Below are 24,407 nucleotides of genomic sequence, written 5' to 3' on the forward strand. Positions count from 1 at the left end.
TGGACCTCAGTCAGAGAGTGAGGAAACAACCAGAACTGTCTTTTATAGGAGGGACAGTGATGAGGGGATTATAGGACGAGGGTCCCCACCCCCTCTATCACTCATCACCATCTTCCCAACACAAGAAGTACTGCACTTCCTTATTTAGTCCATGATTTAGTCATGAAGAACAGCGGGGCTGAGCCCCACCAGAGGTCAGAGAGTGAGGATGGGGGGAGAACAACCAAGATGAAGACTGGACTGATCCTGAAGACCACCATCATTGGGGTATTGACTCCTCCCTCATTATCACTTTCTGTTTAAGAGTCCAAAGTTGGAGGATGTTATCACATTATTATCACCATGTAAAAGTCTGTGCTCCAATCACATCATCCGATATAAAATGTCCAGCTGGGAGGAAATGGGAGGAACAAAAGAGAATCCATATTATGTGTATATATAGCAGTGGGGGGAGGGGGGAGAGCAGAAGTCAGGACTGTGGAATGTACAACATAGAGTATATAGTGCAGGGGTCAGGAGTATGTAATGTACAACATAGAGTATATAGTGCAGGGGTCAGGAGTATATAATGTACAACATAGAGTATATAGTGCAGGGGTCAGGAGGATGTCATGTGCAACATGGAGTATATAGTGCAGGGGTCAGGAGTATGTAATGTACAACATGGAGTATATAGTGCAGGGGTCAGGAGTATGTAATGTACAACATGGATTATATAGTGCAGGGGTCAGGAGTATGTCATGTACAACATGGATTATATAGTGCAAGGGTCAGGAGTATGTCATGTACAACATGGAGTATATAGTGCAGGGGTCAGGAGTATGGAATGTACAACATGGAGTATATAGTGCAGGGGTCAGGAGTATGGAATGTACAATATAAATTATACAGTGTAAGGATCAGGACTCATAATATTGGTATTCAGTAATCAGTGGAAGATTAAATGTTTACTGTAGACAACATGTAGAGGTGAGCTGGGATTAAACCATCAAGAAACAGGTTAGATTGGAGGTAAGCAAATCCTTGGACAGAGGGGTGGCGGTGGATTGGTACACTTGGACAGGGGGGTGGCTGTGGATGTCGTATACTTGGACAGAGGGGTGGCTGTGGACGTGGTACACTTGGAAAGAAGGGTGGACGTGGTACACTTGGACAGAGGGGTGGACGTGGTACACTTGGACAGAGGGGTGGACGTGGTACACTTGGACAGAGGGGTGGACGTGGTACACTTGGACAGAGGGGTGGCGGTGGACGTGGTACACTTGGACAGAGGGGTGGCGGTGGACGTGGTACACTTGGACAGAGGGGTGGCGGTGGACGTGGTACACTTGGACAGAGGGGTGGCGGTGGACGTGGTACACTTGGACAGAGGGGTGGCGGTGGACGTGGTACACTTGGACAGAGGGGTGGCGGTGGACGTGGTACACTTGGACAGAGGGGTGGCGGTGGACGTGGTATACTTGGACACAGTTTCCCACACACGGCTAATGTGTAAGGTAAGCTCTATGGGCTGGAAAAATCTGAATGTAAATGAATAGAAAACTGGCTGAAAGATCGTATTCAGAGAGTAGTGGTTAATGATTCATACTCTGAATGGTCTGGGGGTGTCAGTGGGGTACCCCAAGGTTCAGTGTGATTAGTGGGGTACCCCAAGGTTCTGTGCTATTAGTGGGGGACCCCAAGGTTCAGTATTAGTGGGGTACCCCAAGGTTCAGTGTTAGTGGGGTACCCCAAGGTTCAGTGTTATTAGTGGTGTACCCCAGTGTTCAGTGTTATTAGTGGGGTACCCCAAGGTTCTGTGCTATTAGTGGGGGACCCCAAGGTTCAGTATTAGTGGGGTACCCCAAGGTTCAGTGTTAGTGGGGTACCCCAAGGTTCAGTGTTATTAGTGGTGTACCCCAGTGTTCAGTGTTATTAGTGGTGTACCCCAAGGTTCAGTGTCATTAGTGGGGTACAATGTTGGGACCCCTACTTTTTAATATTTATAAACAATATGGGGTGTGAGATTATAAACCCCATTCCAGTCTTTGCAGATGACACCAAGCTGTGCCGGGGAATAACGTCCTTACAGGATGTCTCCAACTTACAAGCCGACCTCAATGCTCTGTGTAATTGGGGGACTATGGGGCCAATGAGGGCTAATGGTGATAAATGTAAGGTTCTGCACTTGGGGGCTAAGAATATGCACCATACATACTAGGGGGGTACAACTGGGGGGGGCAATGGTGGAGAAGGATCTGAAGGGGTCGATGGTGGAGAAGGATCTGTGGGGGGTCAATGGTGGAGAAGGATCTGTGGGGGGTCAATGGAGGAGAAGGATCTGTGGGGGGTCAATGGGGGAGAAGGATCTGTGGGGGTCAATGGTGGAAAAGGATATGAGGGACTGTCAGGGATCGCAGCGGCAAGTGAGTCTATGCAAGCGCAGAACACCAATTTATTCTATCCGGCGGGCACTAGGACCTGGGCGGCCACACATGCGCACTCCTGATCGCGGACGCTCGCCTGGCACCAATGACAGGGCAGGGCGCACTATTTAAACCTGCCCTGCACAGACTCTCATTGCCGTATGGTCTTGTATCCTGTGTTCCTGTTCCTGTGTATCTGCTGATGACTTGTTACCGACTTCTCCTGATCCTGACCTCTGCCGACTTCTCCTGATCCTGACCTCTGCCGACTTCTCCTGATCCTGACCTCTGCCGACTTCTCCTGATCCTGACCTCTGCCGACTTCTCCTGATCCTGACCTCTGCCGACTTCTCCTGACCTCTGCCGACTTCTCCTGATCCTGACCTCTGCCGACTTCTCCTGATCTCTGCCGACTTCTCCTGATCCTGACCTCTGCCGACTTCTCCTGCTCTGACCTCTGCCGACTTCTCCTGCTCTGACCTCTGCCGACTTCTCCTGCTCTGACCTCTGCCGACTTCTCCTGCTCTGACCTCTGCCGACTTCTCCTGCTCTGACCTCTGCCGACTTCTCCTGCTCTGACCTCTGCTGACTTCTCCTGCTCAGACCTCTGGCTTGTTTGACTTCTCTCCTGGATATCCCTATTTGATCTGAACTCCTGTTACTGAACCCGGCGAGTGACCCGACTACTCTTTGCCTGCTGCCTTATACCACGCTGACCCCACTGTTACCGAACTGGTCTGTCTGACCATGTTCACTCTGCCATCCATCCATCCTGAACGGATCAAGTCATCATGGCTCCAGCTTTCCACCTCCTCACATCAGGCTCTCTACCTGATTATACCTCTGGCAGATCCCTCTGCCACGGGCGGGTGTACTCAGGGGCCGCGACCTGGTCACTGTCTGCTCCAAGTCCATCCCCACCATCAGGGGTCCTGGTGAAAAAGCAGACTTTGACTTAGACGCCGCGCTCTGGGGAATCCTGTCCTGTGGACTGCTAGAGGTACCGCCAGGCGGTGTCTGACAGGGACAGTGGTGGAGAAGAAGGCAGAAGACCCCAGTCACATGTCCTGGGTGCCTACATTATGCAATGCTTAGAGTAACAATCAACATTTTGCTGCCAGCTGATCCCCAGAACCTCCATAAATCCAGTCTAGATACATAAATTGTGTCTGCAGCACAGAGAAGGAAGATTATCCGAGAGAAATCCAGGAATACAGGATGGGGAACACAGCTCAGGAAAGTGACCAGGGGATTACAGGCTGATATCACCCAGTCCCCGCCCTACTCTGGACCAATCAGTGAGCAGTATGGGTGGAGGAATGGATTTAGTGTTCATGACCCACCTGTGCTGATCTCTGTAGGAGTGTCCTCCTCTATAAATGTCCCCGTTATTCCATCCTCCTCCATAGACTGCTGATCATCCCTCACATACGCCTCTTCTTCTTCTGCTTTCACCTCAAATTCTATATCGATTGGATCTCCACTCTAAATCAAGGAAATGAGAGAAAATATCATCTGTAAAATATAGGATTTATGATTGTGACATCACACACAAAATCCACACATTGTCTCTATGAATCTATGTTCTAGATGCTCCATCCCACCAACCTTGTAATAGTGAGGGATGGTGTGACCTTCCTGTGTGGAATCCCAGGAATACAGAGGACGGGGACATCTCTCTGGTGGGTTCCTGGTATTAGGTGGCTCCATCATATCCTTGTGTCCTTCTGAAAACTCCTCCATCACTCCATACTCCTCATCCTCCTCTTTATACTCTTCTTTAACATCAATATTATCATCCCCGAGGATTCCACTCTGAAAGATATAATAAAACATTCATTGTAACAAACATGCTGTGTATAAATCACAGCTACCAATAATTGTCAATCATCTACCTGATGATGGTGAGGGATGGTGTGACCTTCCTGTGTGGAATCCCGGGAATACAGAGGACGGGGACATCTCTCTGGTGGGTTCCCATGACTGGATCCATCTGTAGGAAACACACACACTGACTGAATCCATTGTTTCTATGTGTTTATCAGATGATGGGGGATCTAGGTGGATCCTCCGTACTGCTCTCTCCTTTACAATAAAGTCTCCTCTTACCCGGTGATGTGAGGGGCGGCTGATTGTCCATCATGACGTCCTTGTAGAGATTCTTGTGTCCTTCTAAATATTGATATGTATCATCAACATGTGTGTATCATTATTTGCTGGAGATAAAAGACATCACAGTGACTATGGAGGAAGAGGACAGGCATGACTATGGAGGAAGAGGACAGGCATGACTATGGAGAAATAGGACAGGCATGACTATGGAGAAATAGGACAGGCATGACTATGGAGAAATAGGACAGGCATGACTATGGAGAAATAGGACAGGCATGACTATGGAGAAATAGGACAGGCATGACTATGGAGGAAGAGGACAGGCATGACTATGGAGGAAGAGGACGGACATGACTATGGAGGAAGAGGACAGACATGACTATGGAGGAAGAGGACGGACATGACGGGGGGTTACTGGGTTTAAATAGAACATAACATCTTATTACCGGTTAATGACTGTAGTCTGTGTCTGGTCTGTATTCGAGAATCATCCCCCCTATTCATGTGATCCTTATCAGTTCCTAATTGGGGCGGAGATGAGTGCTCATTGGGCCATCTCCCATATAAATTTAGTTCAGCTGATGGGGGGAGATCACTGATGGTGGGGCACAATCACTGATGGGGTGCTGCTTTTGAGTGAGTGCTGCATTGATGGAGTGCTAAGAAGCAGTTGAACTAAAGCAGAAGAGCTCAAACAGCAGGAGGATACAAGAAACTCTACTGCATGCTGGACAGACTTCAAGCAAACACCCCGGGAAACATCTCTTACAAGTCCGAGTGCCACTCCGTGTCCCCTCTACTCCTCCTTTTCATATTAATTTCCTGCATTCCAAAAATCTCACTTCTTTACCCCTCTGATCCACCCCAAAACTTGTACATCTCCCCCTCACTGCTACCATCTCCCTACTACTGCTCTCATCACCTCCTGCTGATACTTCACTCTCCTGCTGACCCAAACACCAGGTCTGGAAGGCATGTGCGCTCGTGTACATCCCGCTCCCATCTTTCTTTCCTCAACCTCCTTCTCCTAACATCTGGGGATATCTCCCCAAACCCTGCTCCTCCACTATCTCACCCCCACACCAGGCACCCTCCTTCTCCTAACCTCTGGGGGTATCTCCCCAAACCCTGGTCCTCCACTATCTCACCGCCACACCAGGCACCCTCCTTCTTCTAACCTCTGGGGATATCTCCCCAAACCCTGGTCCTCCACTATCTCACCCCCACACCAGGCATCCTTCTCCTAACCTCTGGGGATATCTCCCCAAAGCCTGGTCCTCCACTATCTCACCCCCACACCAGGCACCCTTCTTCTCCTAACCTCTGGAGATATCTCCCCAAACTCTGGTCCTCCACTATCTCACCCCCGCACCAGGCATCCTTCTTCTCCTAACCTCTGGGGATCTCCCCAAACCCTGGTTCTCCAGTATCTCACCCCCACACCAGGCACCCTCTTTCCTCCAGGAATAGCCGCAATCCCCTCAATTTAATATGAGTTCCCGTGCTCCCAAAAACCACCCTCCCTTTTTCTTGTGTGCTCTGGAATGCCCGCTCTGTCTGTAATAATCTCACCTCTGTCCATGACCTTTTTGTCTCCCGCTCCCTTAACCTACTAGCGATTACAGAAACCTGGCTCCAAACAGCAGATTCTGCTTCCCCCACAGCACTTTCCTGTGGAGGCCTCCTCTGGACCCACTCACCCAGACCTTCTATCCCCACTGAGCACCTTTCAAGTCCCCCCTAACCCTCCCTCTCTATCCTTCTCTTCTTTCAAGGTTCACTGCATCCGGCTGTTTTCTCCCATTTCTCTGAAGATTGCAGTGATCTATCGGCCTCCTGGACCCGTGTCCCGCTTTCTTGATGATTTCTGCGCCTGGACATCCTACTTTCTCTCCTCTGAACTATCCGCTATCATTCTCAGAGATTTTACCATCCCTATTAATGTCAACAACCCGGCTACATCCCAACTCTTCAACATAACCTCATCTTTTGCATTAGCACAATGTATACGGTCCTCCACTCACTCTGATGGGAATACATTAGTCCTTGTTTTCTCCCATCTTTGCAATCCCTACAACCTCACAAACACCCCCTTTTCTCTCTGCCAATCCCTACACTGGCCCCCACTCAGTGTCCTCCACCCCTCTCTGCCAATCCCTCCACTGGCTTCCCATTGCCCAACGGATAAAATTCAAAACACTAACAATAACGTATAAAGCTATTTATAACTCTGCCCCAAATTACATCACCGATCTTGTCTCTAAATATCACCCAAACCATCCTCTCCGCCCCTCGCAAGACCTCCTACTATCTAGCTCCCTTGTCTCCTCCTCCCATGCTTGTCTCCAGGACTCCTCCAGAGCTTCCCCCATCCTCTGGAACTCTCTACCCCAATTTATCAGACTATCGCCTACTCTGTTCACTTTTAGGTGATCTCTGAAAACCTCTCTCTTCAGGGAAGCCTATCCTGCCCTCAGCTAATACTGGAATCTTCTACTCCTCCTACCAGTCCATTCCTCACAGTTACTACCTTTTGTACCACTAGCCCCTCCCTTTTAGATTGTAAGCTCCCAGGATCAGACCCTCCTATCCCTCTTGTATTGATCTGTATTGTTGCTGTATTGTCTCCCGTTATATTGTAAAGCGCTGAGCAAACTGTTGGTGCCATAAATCCTGTATAATAATAATTACCTCCTCTACTGCCACGTCCAGCAACCTCTCCGATCTCCTTCAGACCGCATGGAACTTCTTATCTTTAAATCCAGATCACTTCCTGTCTGTTCCTGACATCACTTCCTGTCTGTATTCCATAGAGAAGTCCTGTCTGGGTAGTAGAAATGAGATCACCATCTTGTGGAGTTCAGAGGAACTGCAGCCAAGAGAAATGTCCCCTAATAACCATTCCAGCATTGTATCTACCTTACAGAGATACCAGGGAAGATCAAAAACAACTAAAAAATGTAAGAAACAATAAACCTAACTCTCATGCAATCAACTGTTTAAAAAATATATTTTACTACAGATAGAAAAGTCTTTTTTTTTTAATTCTTTTATTTAAAATTTGCAAGTAAAAACATAAAAACATAAATTCCAAATTACAGTGGGGATCGAAAGTTTGGGCACCCCAGCTAAAAAATTGTATTAATGTGCATAAAGAAGCCAAGGAAAGATGGAAAAATCTTCAAAAGGCATCAAATTACAGATTAGACATTCTTATAATATGTCAACAAAAGTTAGATTTTATTTCCATCATTTACACTTTCAAAATAACAGAAAACAAAAAAATGGCGTCTGCAAAAGTTTGGGCACCCTGCAGAATTTATAGCATGCACTGCCCCCTTTGCCAAGCTGAGACCTGCCAGTGTCATGGATTGTTCTCAATCATCGTCTGGGAAGACCAGTTGATGTCAATCTCAAAGGTTTTAAATGCCCAGACTCATCTGACCTTGCCCCAACAATCAACACCATGGGTTCTTCTAAGCAGTTGTCTAGAAAACTGAAACTGAAAATAGTTGACGCTCACAAAGCTGGAGAAGGCTATAAGAAGATAGCAAAGCGTTTTCAGATGTCAATATCCTCTGTTCGGAATGTAATTAAGAAATGGCAGTCATCAGGAACAGTGGAAGTTAAAGCAAGATCTGGAAGACCAAGAAAAATATCAGACAGAACAGCTCGCAGGATTGTAAGAAAAACAATTCAAAACCCACGTTTGACTGCACGATCCCTCCAGAAAGATCTGGCAGACACTGGAGTTGTGGTACACTATTCCACTATAAAGGGATACTTGTACAAATATGGTCTTCATGGAAGAGTCATCAGAAGAAAACCTCTTCTACGTCCTCACCACAAAAATCATCATTTGAACTCTGCAAATGAACATATAGACAAGCCTGATGCATTTTGGAAACAAGTTCTGTGGACCGATGAGGTTAAAATTGAACTTTTTGGCCGGAATGAGCAAAGGTACGTTCGGAGAAGAAGGGGCACAGAAGTTAATGAAAAGAACCTCTGTCCAACTGTTAAGCATGGGGTTGGATCAATCATGCTTTGGGGTTGTGTTGCAGTCAGTGGCACAGGGAACATCTCACGAATAGAAGGAAAAATGGATTCAATAAAATTTCAGCAAATTTTGGATGGTAACTTGATGCCATCTGTGAAAAAGCTGAAGTTAAAGAGAGGATGGCTTCTACAAATGGATAATGATCCTAAACACACCTCGAAATCCACGGGGGATTACATCAAGAGGCGTAAACTGAAGGTTTTGCCATGGCCTTCACAATCTCCTGACCTCAACATCATTGAAAATCTATGGATAGACCTTAAAAGAGCCGTGCGTGACAGACAGCCCAGAAATCTCAAAGAACTGGAAGACTTTTGTAAGGAAGAATGGGCAAAGATACCTCAAACAAGAATTGAAAGACTCTTGGCTGGCTACAAAAAGCGTTTACAAGCTGTGATACTTGCCAAAGGGGGCAGTACAAGATATTAAGTCTGCAGGGTGCCCAAACTTTTGCAGACGCCATTTTTTTGTTTTCTGTTATTTTGAAAGTGTAAATGATGGAAATAAAATCTAACTTTTGTTGACATATTATAAGAATGTCTAATCTGTAATTTGATGCCTTTTGGAGATTTTTCCATCTTTCCTTGGCTTCTTTATGCACATTAATACACATTTTTAGCTGGGGTGTCCAAACTTTCCATCCCCACTGTATATATCAAACGAAAATATCATAATACATAGTAAACAAAAGGCAATCTTCACATCAGATACAAAACATGTTACATCATTTACATATCCCCTCCCTCAAAAAACCCTCCCCTTTATTACATACAAAAACCACCCACAACAATCAAAAACCCATCACCATATATCACATCATCACATTCCCTATTCCCCCCCCCTCCTCCCCCCTCCCTCTCCCTTACTTATAATACAACATAACCATATACCAACAACCCATAAGTAACCCAGAAAAAATACATTTACATAATCCCTCCTATACCATCCTCCCCCTTATTACATATGCAATTCCACCCACCAAGCCTAACCATACAAAACCAAAATTCAAAAATCCAAAAACCCACCCCCATTTCTTACATAACTTCCCTCCCTCCTCCCTTCCTCCCTCCATATCCAACAGAACCCCCACACAAAATCAAAAATAATTATATACAAGAACCAAGAAAAACAACTGTACAAAAACACTTCAGAAAAGCATCCTATGTACACCAGTTCTTCCACTCTTGAGTTTTCCAGATGACTTTTGCTTCCGTTTCTCCTCGTTTTTTAAAATCGAAATATGCGTAGTTATAGATCCTTCCACGGACCATGGCCGCACAATTTTTCACGTCCACTCTTTCTTGTCTGAAAACCAAAATATTACGCACATCCCACAAGCATTCTTTCACACAATTCACAATTATCCACAACACTCTTTCCTCCTCCCCCCTACATTACTCAACCCATACAAAACCATTTCATATGTCACTCTTACCACCCCAGTCAGCCCTTCCACCATTTTTTCCATTTTCTTCCATACTTTCCTAGCAAAACTACATTCCCAAAAAACATGCACCACCCTTTCAATCCTTCCACACCCCTCTCTCGGACATACTTCACTGTCAACCAATCTTCTTCTCCTCTGAAACTCTCTTGTGGGTAAACATCCATGCACACTCATCCATGCAATATCTTTCTGTCTATTATCCAACCATTTACATGCTACCTTCTTCCATACCTTTTCACTCTGCACCACATTCAACCCACTAATCCCTTCCAATTCTTCCCTCTCATCCAACACTTTCATCACTTTTCTACTCTCACACCACTTTCCACGCGTTACCTCTTGTAATTCATACCTTCTTACACACCTCTCAATCCTCACATAAAACCACGGCGCATTGAAACATACTGGCTTCCTCAGATCCACCTCCCACAACTTACATCTTCTTAACACTCCCCCCCAGCATACCTTACCATACATCCTGCCAAATTCTCTTTCCCACTCAACCTTACACACATACTTACATACTTTATCACCAGAAATCTCTCAATATTTATCATTCCTTTTCCACCATTCATCACACTCTTCATCACTTTCACTCTCCGCAATTTCTCCATCTTTGACGACCAAAAAAACACATAACACATTCTTATCACTCGCTTCAACACTCGATCCGGGGCTGGAAACACATAACACATTCTTATCACTCGCTTCAACACTCTATCCGGGGCTGGAAACACATAATACAAGAACAATAGCATAGGCATCACAACCGATCTCACAATCAACACCTTCCCTTCCAACGTTAGAGTCCTGATAGACCAAAAATTTATTTTTTTCTTCATTCTCACCAACACATCTTGCCAACTCTCTCTCCCATACAAATCTCCATCAAACTTAACACCCAACACCCTTACCCCCCCTTCACATAACTTCCATCCACATTGTTCACGCTCCCTCCATTCACCAAACAACTTACACTCACTTTTCTCCATATTCACACTGAAACCACTTGCCATACAAAAAATCCCTATCAACAATCTCACCCTCTTTAAACTTTCTACATTTCTACACACCACCATCACATCATCCATATATCCAATCACCTTCAAACTCTTCCCACTACTTCCAGGCACCTCCACCCCTCTCACACATTTATCTTTAACCAACATCCTTATTAACGGCTCTATCACACAGACAAACAGCACGGGCGACAATGGGCAGCCCTGCCTTACACCAGATTCAATACCTATCTCCTCTGTCAAACATCCATTCACCAAAACCTTGCTCACCATCCCTCTATATAATGACTTCACCCATTCTATCAATCTTTCAGACATCCCCATTTTCTCCAAAACCTTAAACATAAATTCATGCAAAACTCTATCATACGCCTTTTCAAAATCTACTGCTAACACAGCCACCTCTTGCTTCCTTTCCTTACATAACCACAACACATCTCGCAAACTTACCAAGCTCTCACCAATCGACCTTTCTGGCACCGCACACACCTGTTCTTCCCCAACCAACTTCTCCACCACCATACGTATCCTATTCGCCAACATTTTTGCCACAATCTTATAATCGACATTCAACAATGATATCGGTCTCCAGTTTTTTAGGTCTTTTTTATCCCCCTTCTTATATAATAATACAATCACACTTTCTGCCATCGATCTCGCCATCCTTCCTTCCACCAAAACTCTCTCAATCACCTCATACACACACTCTCCAATCACTTTCCAAAACATACTATAAAATTCAACAGGCAGTCCATCACTCCCAGGCGTCTTCCCTTTCTTCATACCTTTCATGCACTCTTCCACCTCCTCCTTCCTTACATCCTCAACTAACCATTCCTTATCTTCCACCTCCAAACATCCCTTCACCTCATTCAGTACTTCACTTTCAATTCTTTCATCCCTCTTCTTCTCAGTAAACAGATTCTTATAAAACTTCCAAACCTCTCCACTCATCTTCTCATTTTCTTTCACCTCACACCCATTCTCATCCAACACTCCAGACATCTCCACTTTCCCACCATACACCTTCTTAAAGAAAAAACTTGTACACTTCTCATCCTTCTCTTTCAACACCATTCTTGCTCGTGACACAATCTCTCTTCCCCTCCGCTCCAAAAACATCCTCAATTTCTCCCTTGCTTCCACCAATTCAGTCCCTACATTCTCTCCCCACTCTCTCAATTCTTCCAAATACCTCAATCTTTTTTGCCACCATTCATACGTCTCTCTTTCTTTCTTTGCTTTCTCACACCCTTTTTTTATGAAAAATACTTTCGTCCTCACCTTCACCCATTCCCACCATTCCACCACATTCTTAAAATCATTCCTCCTTCTTTTCAGTTTTTCAAACAACACCACATATTCATTCTGAATCCTTTCATCCTCCAATAACTCTACATTCAATTTCCATACTCCCTTTCCATACATTACCTCTGACTTCATACTTACAACACATTCAATCCGGCCATGGTCCGTGAAGGCCTCCCTCTGAATCGCATAGGACCCCACTCCTAAATTTTTAGACAGAAAGCAAAAGTCAATCCTCGATTGTAATTTCCCCCTATCCGAAAAATATTTACACCCCCCTCCCTCACCTACATCCCTTAATCCAAAAATTTTTAGAATATCCCCTAAATCCTTCCCCGATTTATCTACACCGCCACCACTTCCACCCCCACACCTATCACCCGCATGCAATATACAATTAAAATCCCCCAAAATTATAGTCGGGTCCCTCCCTCCCAAAAACAACTTCATTTTACAGAATAACTCCACCCTCCCTTTCCCATCAGTAGGTGCATAAACACAAAAAATTTTAAACATAACCCCCCCATATTCACAGAAAACTATTAAACACCTTCCCACCTCCACCTCCCTTAGAATTTTTATTTTTGAATTTTTAAACAAAATCCCAACACCACTAGATTTTTTTTGATCCAAGGACCATATAGCTTCCCCATAGTTCCATTTTGCAACCGACGGCTCCTCTTGCATGTTGCAGTCCTGCACGCAAAGGATATCTGTATGGTACCTGGCAAAAATTTAAAAAATTGCCGCTCTCCTGTGTACCGATCCGATGCTTCTCACGTTCAAAGAGGATAGCCGTAGTTGCATGTCTTATGTGTGGAAAGGATCATACTTCTTGTCATCTCTTGCTTGCTTTCCCTCTGGCTTTTGCGCTTCGAGTCCTGGGCCCCTCCTCCAACCTAACACCGGGCATGTCTAATCTCTCAGCCTCTGTTTTTTTGACCTTCTCCTTAGGCTCCGTCTTCCCATACCCCATTACCTCCTGCAAACAGGCTACCTGACCAGTGCTAGCGTAGGCCTGCGATGAGTCGGACTCAGTCGCCATCTCTGACACCCCTGAGGCCGGGCTATCTGGAAATTCCTCAATCTCCTGAGAAGGAGCGACAGGCCCCGCGGCCTCCATTTTCCTTTTTAAGGAGAGTTGCTCCACCTCCATCTTGGCGACCTCCTCCTCATCCATCTCCTCCACATCCTTCAACACTTCCCCCTCCGCCATCAAGCTCTCAGGGACATCCTCCTCTATCCCAGGAGAAGCCCCCTCTAAGCCTCTGGCCTCCACAGGCGGGGACCTGGCTCACCCTCCGTAGGTAGGCAAACATCAGTTCGCCCCACCTCTTCCTCAGGCAGCCTTTCGGTCCCCTCTAGGATGGTTTGATTTTGTCCAGGGGCCGCCCCCTTTGTCACATCCGCATAAGACAGTGTCTCCGGCTCAGTTCTTCTGCCCTCTACCTCAACCACCTCCGCTGTGGTTTTTGGCACCTTGGGACACTGCCTTGCCAAGTGGTCACAACTGCCACATAAGTGGCATTTCCTTCTCTCCGTACAATCGGATGTCCTGTGTCCCTGTTTAAAGCAATTGCGACACACCAGCCCGGCCTCGCACTGGTCCTTGGTATGACCGAAGGCAAAGCACTGCCTGCAGAATCGGGGTTGCCCTGGATACCATAAGTATCCCCTATTACTGCCAATGGAGAAGGTCTGAGGGGGTGGCACACGCCTCCTGCACCCCCCAAGTCAGGCTTAAAGATCACCCAGAACTTCCGATGCCCATTAAATGTGCCCAGCACATTAGTCTGTTTCACACCTGCTGACACAGACACGCAGTAACGCATGAGGAAAGCCCGAATCTCCTCATCTCTCACAAAGGGGATAAACATATGAACAGTTATTGGCACCCGTACCTTTGTCTCACTGCTCATGACCGTGATACCTTCCAGTATGTCCTCACCTTCCTTCTCGCCCATCCGTAGCAACACTGTCTGCAAATCTTCCCTCTTCCAGAATGTAACATCATACAAGCCAGTACTGGGGAAACATTGCACGCAAAAGATAGATTCTCTCGCCATACCTAGACAGTCTTCAATCAATTCCTTCTGAATGAAGTACAAACCGACATTCCGTCTTCTAGGCTCGGCCACCACCAGCCTCAAGGTATTAGGTGCATCCGGAGCACCTGACGCCATACCTGCAGTCCGCCTACCGCCAACCCACCACCAGTCACCCTAGGGAGACTGGTGGGGGCGATCGCAACTCGTTGCCTGGGGACTAAGCCTTAGGCCAATAGCAGCAAGGGGGGGGCCTCCAAAAAGGGACGCTCCCCCCAAGGCCGACCTTCGGGTACCCCAGGCACCTTCTGGCCAAGAAACAAGGAGCCAAAACTGCACTTGATCTTAGCCAAAAGGCCGAGAAGCGATCCTTCATATCAGAGACAGAGACAGACTACCCAGAATGTCCCGTCCTTCATATCAGAGAGAGACAGACTACCCAGAATGTCCCGTCCTTCATATCAGAGACAGAGACAGACTACCCAGAATATCCCGTCCTTCCTATCAGAGAGAGAAAGACTACCCAGAATGTACCACCCTTCATATCAGAGACAGAGACAGACTACCCAGAATGTCCCATCCTTCATATCAGAGAGAGACAGACTACCCGGAATGTCCTGTCCTTCATATCAGACAGAGACAGACTACCCAGAATGTCCCACCCTTCATATCAGAGAGAGACAAACTACCTAGAATGTCCCATCCTTCATATCAGAGAGAGACAGACTACCCAGAATGTCCTGTCCATCATATCAGAGAGACAGACTACCCAGAATGTCCCGTCCTTCATATCAGAGAGAGGCAGACTACGCAGAATGTCACACCCTTCATATCAGAGAGAGAGACAGACTACCCAGAATGTCCCGTCCTTCATATCAGAGAGAGGCAGACTACGCAGAATGTCCCGTCCTACATATCAGAGTGAGAGACAGACTACCCAGAATGTCCCACCCTTCATATCAGAGAGAGACAAACTACCTAGAATGTCCCATCCTTCATATCAGAGAGAGACAGACTACCCAGAATGTCCTGTCCATCATATCAGAGAGACAGACTACCCAGAATGTCCTGTCCTTCATATCAGACAGAGACAGACTACCCAGAATGTCCCGTCCTTCATATCAGAGAGAGGCAGACTACACAGAATGTCCCGTCCTACATATCAGAGTGAGAGACAGACTACCCAGAGTGTCCCGTCCTTCATATCAGAGACCAAGAGAGACAGACTACCCAGAATGTCCCCTCCTTCATATCAGAGAGAGAGAGACAGACTACCCAGAATGTCCCCTCCTTCATATCAGAGAGAGAGACAGACTACCCAGAATGTCCCGTCCTTCATGTCAGAGAGAGACAGACTACCCAGAATGTCCCGTGCTTCATATCAGAGAGAGACAGACTACCCAGAATGTCCCGTCCTTCATATCAGAGAGAGACAGACTACCCAGAATGTCCCGTCCTTCTTGTCAGAGAGAGACAGACTACCCAGAATGTCCCATCCTTCATATTGATTTAGTAGAGGACTAAATATGTCCAGTGCTTATCTGTTCCTGTCCTAATTTATGACGCTAGCTTTGGAATGTGCGCACACTGGAAGAGACTCACGCTGACACACAAGTTCAGTCTATGAACACTTCTAGTTTATTATAATGAGAAAGTGAGCTTATATATGCAGAATTATGCAAGAGTCATGTGACAACAGCATAAGCATTATATTAGTCTTTGATTGGTCATTTCCACACGAAAACAATCTCCGTCATGGTATAGGTGTGATCTTCTTCAGTCTTATCTTATAGGAAAACATTCTTTTGTCTTCCAAATCACACGGTGGGAGGGGGTCTGTGTGTGTGAGCAGACATTTCTTAAGCAAGGATTTCTTATAGTACCACAAAGCCCAGCAGGCAGAAAATATTCACACAACATATGTATTAAAGTATAAAAGTAAATATTTATAAAACTTATAGAAATAGCGTATATATATATATATATTCAGTAGGAAACGAAATAGGCATTTTACCAAATCCATCACAAGGTCATGCTGCCTTATGCTGAAGAGGAAATGCCCTTGAAATGGGTGTTCCAACAAGACAACGACCCCAAACACACCAGTAAACATGCAACATCTTGGTTCCAGACCAACAAGATGGACGTTATGGAGTGGCCAGCCCAATCCCCGGATCTTCATCCAATAGAAAACTTGTGGGGTGACATCAAAAATGCCGTTTCTGAGGCCAAACCAAGAAATAGAGAAGAACTGTGGAATGTGGTCCAATCATCCTGGGCTGGAATACCTGATCACAGGGGCCAGAAGTTGGGGGACTCCATGCAACACAGATGTGCAGCAGTTCTCAGAAACAGTGCGACTACAACCAAATATTCATGAAGTCATTCAAAGGAAAGCAAAATCTTCAAACATTTCTCAGTTTATATAGTGAATGTTGGAGTTTGTAAAGAAGAATACAAACACGGCCATTTTTTTGAACAGTCTAATATTCACTTTTCTTCCATTTTTTTAGAGGAACAACACAAATTTGATGTATTTTTCTTCATGTTGTGATTTGGAATAGAATGTGTCGTGTTCCCAATGCATTTGTGTGGATGGAAATAAAAGGATTAGAAGGATTTGCAGCTTTAGTCACTTTTTTCATCACACTGCTATTATTGTGAACGCAACTGTATATATTTTGTTTAGCCAAATTAGTGACCAAACATGGATGGAAATCACAAATGCTGGAATGTTTCAGATGAATAAATCTATTTACATTGTTATTATTAAGGTAATGATTATTTTTCTCCTTCCGAAGTAACAGAAAAGCTGTCCAAATATGAATGATTAACCTATTAAACTGGGGAGAAAAAAACTAATATGAAAAGTTGTTATTCTAAAAATCTTCATCTACTTGTATATTAAAGTTATACCAGAAGAATTAGTCTTTATGTAGAAAACTAGGATTTACATCAAATGCACCAAACCTTCCAACTCACCGATTGTGCTGGGCACACTTCTGGCATTGGGGAACAAACACTTCCATTCACTGACACCTTGTTCGTTCACTGACGCCTCGTCCATTCACCGACGCCTTGTCTGTTCACTGACGCCTTTTCTGTTCACCAACACCTTGTCCATTCACTGACACCTTGTTCACTCACTGACACCTTGTTCATTCACCGACACCTTGTTCACTCACTGACACCTTGTTCATTCACCGACACCTTGTTAATTCACCAACACTTTGTTCATTCACCGACACCTTGTTCATTCACCGACACCTTGTTAATTCACCAACACCTTCTCCATTCACTGACACCTTGTCCATTCTCTGACACCTTGTTCACATGGATTTTGTGTATTTTTTATTTTCATACAAATGGTACCAATTCCACTGGTTGTAACATGGGAACCTTCTTATCATCTGTCATAGCCCTCCCCCATCTTTCCCCATTCCACCCCCCAATAAGTACTGACCTGTCTGATCTGTCTACCCCGTTATAATTGAATTCTCCCTCCCCCCTCCATCCTAGTTTATATACTCCTCCAGTCTTCCAATAAACCCCTCCCCCAGCACAGCAGACCCCCTTCCATATAGGTGCAAATCATCTCTAGTATATAGGCTGCACCCCAATGAGAAGTCAGCCCAGTGCTCTAGGGAAGGACTCTTTTTTTATTTTCTAGGGAAGGACTATTTTTATTCTTCTCCTGCTATCAATTGCCAACCCGGTCCCACACTTCATCCATGTCTTTGGGAACCTCTGATCTCCTCATGAACTGTTTCTTCCATGATGAAGATCAGCCATGGAGTATATCTGAGGTGTATATCAGGGTGTGCTTCTTCCCCACACGAGAGCTGGGATGTCCAGCAACGTTCATCTAGAAGACATTTCCCGCACTCAGGGCACTAATACACCTCCAGGGTTGTGTGGGACCCCTTATGTACAGGAAGACAGGACTTCAGTGAGGAACATTTCCCTCACTCAGGACAGGAAAGTGGCTTCTCCCCCATGTGAGATTTCTGATGTTTGGAAAGATGAGAATTCTGTGAAAAACATTTCCAACACTCAGGACAGGAATATGGCTTCTCCCCCGTGTGAGATCTCTGATGTTTGGAAAGACTGGACTTCTGTGAAAAACATTTCCCACACTCAGGACAGGAATATGGCTTCTCCCCTGTGTGAGATCTCTGATGTCTGAAAAGATGGGACTTCTGTGAAAAACATTTCCCACACTCAGGGCAGGAATACGGCTTCTTCCCCGTGTGAGATCTCTGATGTCTGAAAAGATGGGACTTTTGTGAAAAACATTTCCCACACTCAGGACAGGAATACGGCTGTTCCCCCATGACAGATCTCTGATGTGTGTGCAGACTAGACTTATCTGAAAAACATTTCCGGCACTCAGGACAGGAATACGGCTTTTCCCCCGTGTGAGATCTCTGATGTTTGGAAAGACTGGATTTCACTGAAAAACATTTCCCACACTCAGGACAGGAATATGGCTTCTCCCCCGTGTGAGATCTCTGATGTCTGTAAAGATCGGACTTCTGTGAAAAACATTTCCCACACTCAGAGCAGGAATACGGCTTCTCCCCCGTGTGAGATCTCTGATGACTATGAAGATTAGACTTCTGTGAAAAACATTTCCTACACTCAGGACAGGAAAACGGCTTTTCCCCCGTGTGAGATCTCTGATGTGTGTGCAGACTGGACTTATCTGAAAAACATTTCCCACACTCAGGACAGGAACATGGCTTTTCCCCCATGTGAGATCTCTGATGTGTGCGCAGACTGTACTTATCTGAAAAACATTTCCCACACTCAGGACAGGAATATGGCTTCTCCCCCGTGTGAGATCTTTTATGCCTACTAAGATTGGATTTAAAGTTGAAACATTTCCCACACTCAGTACAGGAGAAGCGCTTCCCTGTTGGAAGGCCGGCCCGGTCCCGCACAGTCTGAGGTTCCTCAGGATACGAGGAATCCGATGGTCCATCTACACTGGGTGGTGCCGGATGGACATTGGAGGGAGCCGGGTTTTCTCCTGGACTATACTGTGTGATGTCCTCATCTTCTACTTTCCAGTCTGGAGACAAAGTGAGACAATCCTCGGAGGTTTTCCTCATCTCCCGGCCATGGACTAAAATACAAAGACAAAGAGGATTACTAGACAGGAGCTGATTGGTTCCCCCAAACCAGGACACCGCCCACATCAGGCAGCTTGGTCTCTGAGGAGCTTACAATTCCACCCTCAAGGGAACTAGGAAATGGCTCCTCTGATCTCCTACCAGGTCATTTCTTTATTCATGGACCTTAGTCAGAGAGTGAGGAAACAACCAGAACTGTCTTTTATAGGAGGGACAGTGATGAGGGGATTATAGGACGAGGGTCCCCACCCCCTCTATCACTCATCGCCATCTTCCCAACACAAGACGTACTGCACTTCCTTATTTAGTCCATGATTTAGTCATGAAGAACAGCGGGGCTGAGCCCCACCAGAGGTCAGAGAGTGAGGATGGGGGGAGAACAACCAAGATGAAGACTGGACTGATCCTGAAGACCACCATCATTGTGGTATTGACTCCTCCCTCATTATCACTTTCTGTTTAAGGGTCCAAAGTTGGAGGATGTTATCACATTATTATCACCATGTAAAAGTCTGTGCTCCAATCACATCATCCGATATAAAATGTCCAGCTGGGAGGAAATGGGTGCAACAAAAGAGGATCCGTATTATGTGTATATATAGCAGTGGGGGGAGGGGGGAGAGCAGAAGTCAGGACTATGTAATGTACAACACAGAGTATATAGTGCAGGGGTCAGGGGTATGTAATGTACAACATAGAGTATATAGTGCAGGGGTCAGGAGTATGTAATGTACAACATAGAGTATATAGTGCAGGGATCAGGAGTATGTAATGTACAACAGAGTATATAGTGCAGGGGTCAGGACTATGGAATGTACAACATAGAGTATATAGGGCAGGGGTCAGGAGTATGTAATGTACAACACAGAGTATATAGTGCAGGGGTCAGGAGTATGTAATGTACAACATGGAGTATATAGTGCGGGGGTCAGGAGTATGGAATGTACAACATAGAGTATATAGTGCAGGGGTCAGGAGGATGTAATGTACAACATGGAGTATATAGTGCGGGGGTCAGGAGTATGGAATGTACAACATAGAGTATATAGTGCAGGGGTCAGGAGTATGTAATGTACAACATAGAGTATATAGTGCAGGGGTCAGGAGTATGTAATGTACAACATAGAGTATATAGTGCAGGGGTCAGGAGTATGTAATGTACAATATAAATTATACAGTGTAAGGGTCAGGACTCATAATATTGGTATTCAGTAATCAGAGGAACATTAAATGTTTACTGTAGACAAGTTGCAGAGATCCCACACCGCTGCCTCCCATCTCCTGAGACTGCACTCAGTGACTTGGGGCTGAGACTATACAGACATATCCCTCCACCCGGCACAGCCAGGAAATAACAGAGCAAGGAACCCTTGGAGAATTGTGTGGTCAGAGATCTTACTAGACCCGGAAATGGGGCAGAAGACCCAAATCACATGTCCCAGGTGCCTAGGTCTAGTAACGTCTATGGTAAAAATCATCATTTTGCTGCCAGCTGAACCCCAGAACCTCCATAAATCCAGTCTAGATACATAAATTGTGTCTGCAGCACAGAGAAGGAAGATTATCCGAGAGAAATCCAGGAATACAGGACGGGGAACACAGCTCAGGAAAGTGACCAGGGGATTACAGGCTGATATCACCCAGTCCCCGCCCTACTCTGGACCAATCAGTGAGCAGTATGGGTGGAGGAATGGATTTAGTGTTCATGACCCACCTGTGCTGATCTCTGTAGGAGTGTCCTCCTCTATAAATGTCCCCGTTATTCCATCCTCCTCCATAGACTGCTGATCATCCCTCACATACGCCTCTTCTTCTTCTGCTTTCACCTCAAATTCTATATCGATTGGATCTCCACTCTAAATCAAGGAAATGAGAGAAAATATCATCTGTAAAATGTAAGGTCACATAAACATCCACACATTGTCTTCATGAGTCCATGTTCTAGATTCTCCATCCCACCAACCTTGTAATAGTGAGGGATGGTGTGATCTTCCTGTGTGGAATCCCGGGAATACAGAGGACGGGGACATCTCTCTGGTGGGTTCCTGGTATTAGGTGGCTCCATCATATCCTTGTGTCCTTCTGAAAACTCCTCCATCACTCCATACTCCTCATCCTCCTCTTTATACTCTTCTTTAACATCAATATTATCATCCCCGAGGATTCCACTCTGAAAGATATAATAAAACATTCATTGTAACAAACATGCTGTGTATAAATCACATGAAAAGGAGTTATTAGACAACAAACTGATAATAAAAGTTCAATATAAATGACAGTCTATGTGACTATAAGGTGCCAGGTGACTGGTTATAATTTGTGGTGGTGCTCTGAGAAATATGGCAGCATTACGCACTCACCAGATTTGTAATAGTTATACGCAGTATCATATTCAGGGTGTCCTCATCAGATAAAGGTGTGGTCAGGGCTTAGATGGTCCTCCCTCAGGGTTGTGGTCAGCAATGCCCAGTAACAGATTACATGGATCCAGGTAACCAGAGGTCCCTTTAAGGGATAGGTAGGAGAGGCTGCCTACTTACAGGATAACTTCCTTCTCTGGATAAGGATGGGAAGGCAACTGGATCACACAAGTGGGCTCTGCAAATAAATACTCCTCAAAAGGAGTCAGGGAAGGGTGCCCATAGTGTAGTAATTCAAATATAATATTTATTGCAGAGATGAACTAACCCTCCAGAGTCACAGATGGCCGCCGGGCCTCCACGTGGCTCCGGCGGCGTAGCGTCATGACGTCCTGGCTCCTCCTTACGAGTTACATGTGCACGCACTTCATCAGAGGAAGATACCATTGACGCCATGACGTGACATAGGGCTTTATATAGGCAAAATGCTGCATGCGTATTAACGACTTGCTGACCGCAGATAGCCGAATGATGGGTACACTGCGACTGGACAGTTCTGGGTGGGCATCATATGACGTCCTCCCTGATCGCGCTCTCCTGCGTGCCCCCGGCAACCTCCGTGATTGCTGTTTTATACTGATAACAAGTTCAAACAGGTGCCATTGATACAGGTAATGAGTGCAGGACAGAGGAGCCTCTTAAACAAGAAGGTACAGGTCTGTGAGAGCCAGAAATCTTGCTTGTTTGTAGGTGACAAATACTTATTTTCCACCATAAATTGCAAATAAATTCTTTCCAGATCAGCCAATGTGATTGTCTGGATTTGTTTTCTCATTTTGTCTCTCATAGTTGAGGTCTCCCTATGATGCCAATTACAGGCCTCTCTCATCTTTGTAAGTGGGAGAACTTGCACAATTGGTGGTGACTAAATACTTTTTTGCCCCACTGTAAGTCCTCAAAGGGACTAAGGATAAAAGCAGCCTGCAGGAGTCCTATCAGAGGAGTGGACACTCAGGGAACAGAAGCTCTGATGATGAAGGTTTGCCCTTCGAAACGCATCAGCTGTTCCTGAGTGTCCACTCCTCTGATGGGACTCGCGCAGGCTGCTTTTATCCTTAGTCCCTTTGAGGACTTACATGATATACTTCCGTGTTTGTGAGTATTATTCTGTAATTAATACATTTTGGCTTACTGAGGTAATGCGCAAGGTTGGTGCGCTCTTTGTATTCACTTCACAGTATAAATAACAACTACCAATAATTGTCAATCATCTACCTGATGATGGTGAGGGATGGTGTGACCTTCCTGTGTGGAATCCCGGGAATACAGAGGATGGGGACATCTCTCTGGTGGGTTCCTGGTATTAGGTGGCTCCATCATATCCTTGTGTCCTTCTGAAAACTCCTCCATCACTCCATACTCCTCATCCTCCTCTTTAACATCAATATTATCATCCCCGAGGATTCCACTCTGAAAGATATAATAAAACATTCATTGTAACAAACATGCTGTGTATAAATCACAACTACCAATAATTGTCATCATCTACCTGATGATGGTGAGGGATGGTGTGACCTTCCTGTGTGGAATCCCGGGAATACAGAGGACGGGGACATCCCTCTGGTGGGTTCCCATGACTGGATCCATCTGTAGGAAACACACACACTGACTGAATCCATTGTTTCTATGTGTTTATCAGATGATGGGGGATCTAGGTGGATCCTCCGTACTGCTCTCTCCTTTACAATAAAGTCTCCTCTTACCCGGTGATGTGAGGGGCGGCTGATTGTCCATCATGACGTCCTTGTAGAGATCCTTGTGTCCTTCTAAATACTCCCACTCCTCCATGGAGAAATAGACAGTGACACCCTGACACCTTATAGGAACCTGACACACACAATGATACAGTCACCATCCAGACACATCCCTTGTCTGTTACTGGAGAATGTCCCAGAATTCCCGGCACCGCTCACCTCTCCTGTCAGCAGCTCAGTGATCTCTCTGGTGACTTCTAGAATCTTCTTCTTCTTTCTCTCTTCTATCAGGGAGGGAGGTGGAGGCAATGTGATGTCATATGATCTCCAGACTTCACAGGAGGAAAACTCTACATCTGAACACAAAGAGTCACATCAAATGATATTCCCAGAATCCTCCTCACCTCTCCATTCAGGTCTCCATTTTATTAAAGCCCCACTTCAGGCTGAGGTATAATTCCCCCCCACAGGACCCCCACACTACGCAGGGTATAGGCTTGTTGCAGCATTCTGATGTCATTACATACAACGCAGGACCAACAGTCCCACTTTACATGTGAGGATACCAAGGGGCCCCACATCCTAAGAGCATCAGAAAAAAGCCAGATGGAGGAACACTAGGAGGAGGAGCTGTGAGGTCAGTGTGATGTCATAGGATTCTCTGACTCTGGATGGAGGACATTGGGGGAGGAGCTGTGAGGTCGGTGTGATGTCATAGGATTCTCTGACTTTGGATGGAGGGACATTGGGAGGAGGAGCTGT

The 24,407-nt window shown here is 45.7% G+C and overlaps 1 protein-coding gene across 1 annotated transcript in view; it reads right to left on the reverse strand.

Moving 5' to 3' along the window:
- Nucleotides 1–21,921, reverse strand: part of LOC149443046 (uncharacterized) — a 110,605-nt gene extending 88,684 nt beyond the window's left edge. Inside the window, exons 1-6 of the mRNA XM_089655976.1 lie at nucleotides 21,892–21,921; nucleotides 18,377–19,342; nucleotides 14,156–14,345; nucleotides 13,354–13,590; nucleotides 11,829–12,554; nucleotides 10,546–10,751 (exon numbers count right to left, since the gene is read on the reverse strand). Coding sequence (XP_089512102.1) covers nucleotides 10,546–10,751; nucleotides 11,829–12,554; nucleotides 13,354–13,590; nucleotides 14,156–14,345; nucleotides 18,377–19,342; nucleotides 21,892–21,921 — 2,355 coding nt within the window. The remainder of the gene's footprint in view (nucleotides 1–10,545; nucleotides 10,752–11,828; nucleotides 12,555–13,353; nucleotides 13,591–14,155; nucleotides 14,346–18,376; nucleotides 19,343–21,891) is intronic.
- Between the last annotated feature and the right edge of the window lie 2,486 nt (nucleotides 21,922–24,407).

This window comes from Staurois parvus, unplaced genomic scaffold (assembly GCF_062004578.1).
Source record: "Staurois parvus isolate SC_StPar_1 unplaced genomic scaffold, SC_StPar_1.0 ptg000879l, whole genome shotgun sequence".
NCBI lineage: Eukaryota > Metazoa > Chordata > Amphibia > Anura > Ranidae > Staurois > Staurois parvus.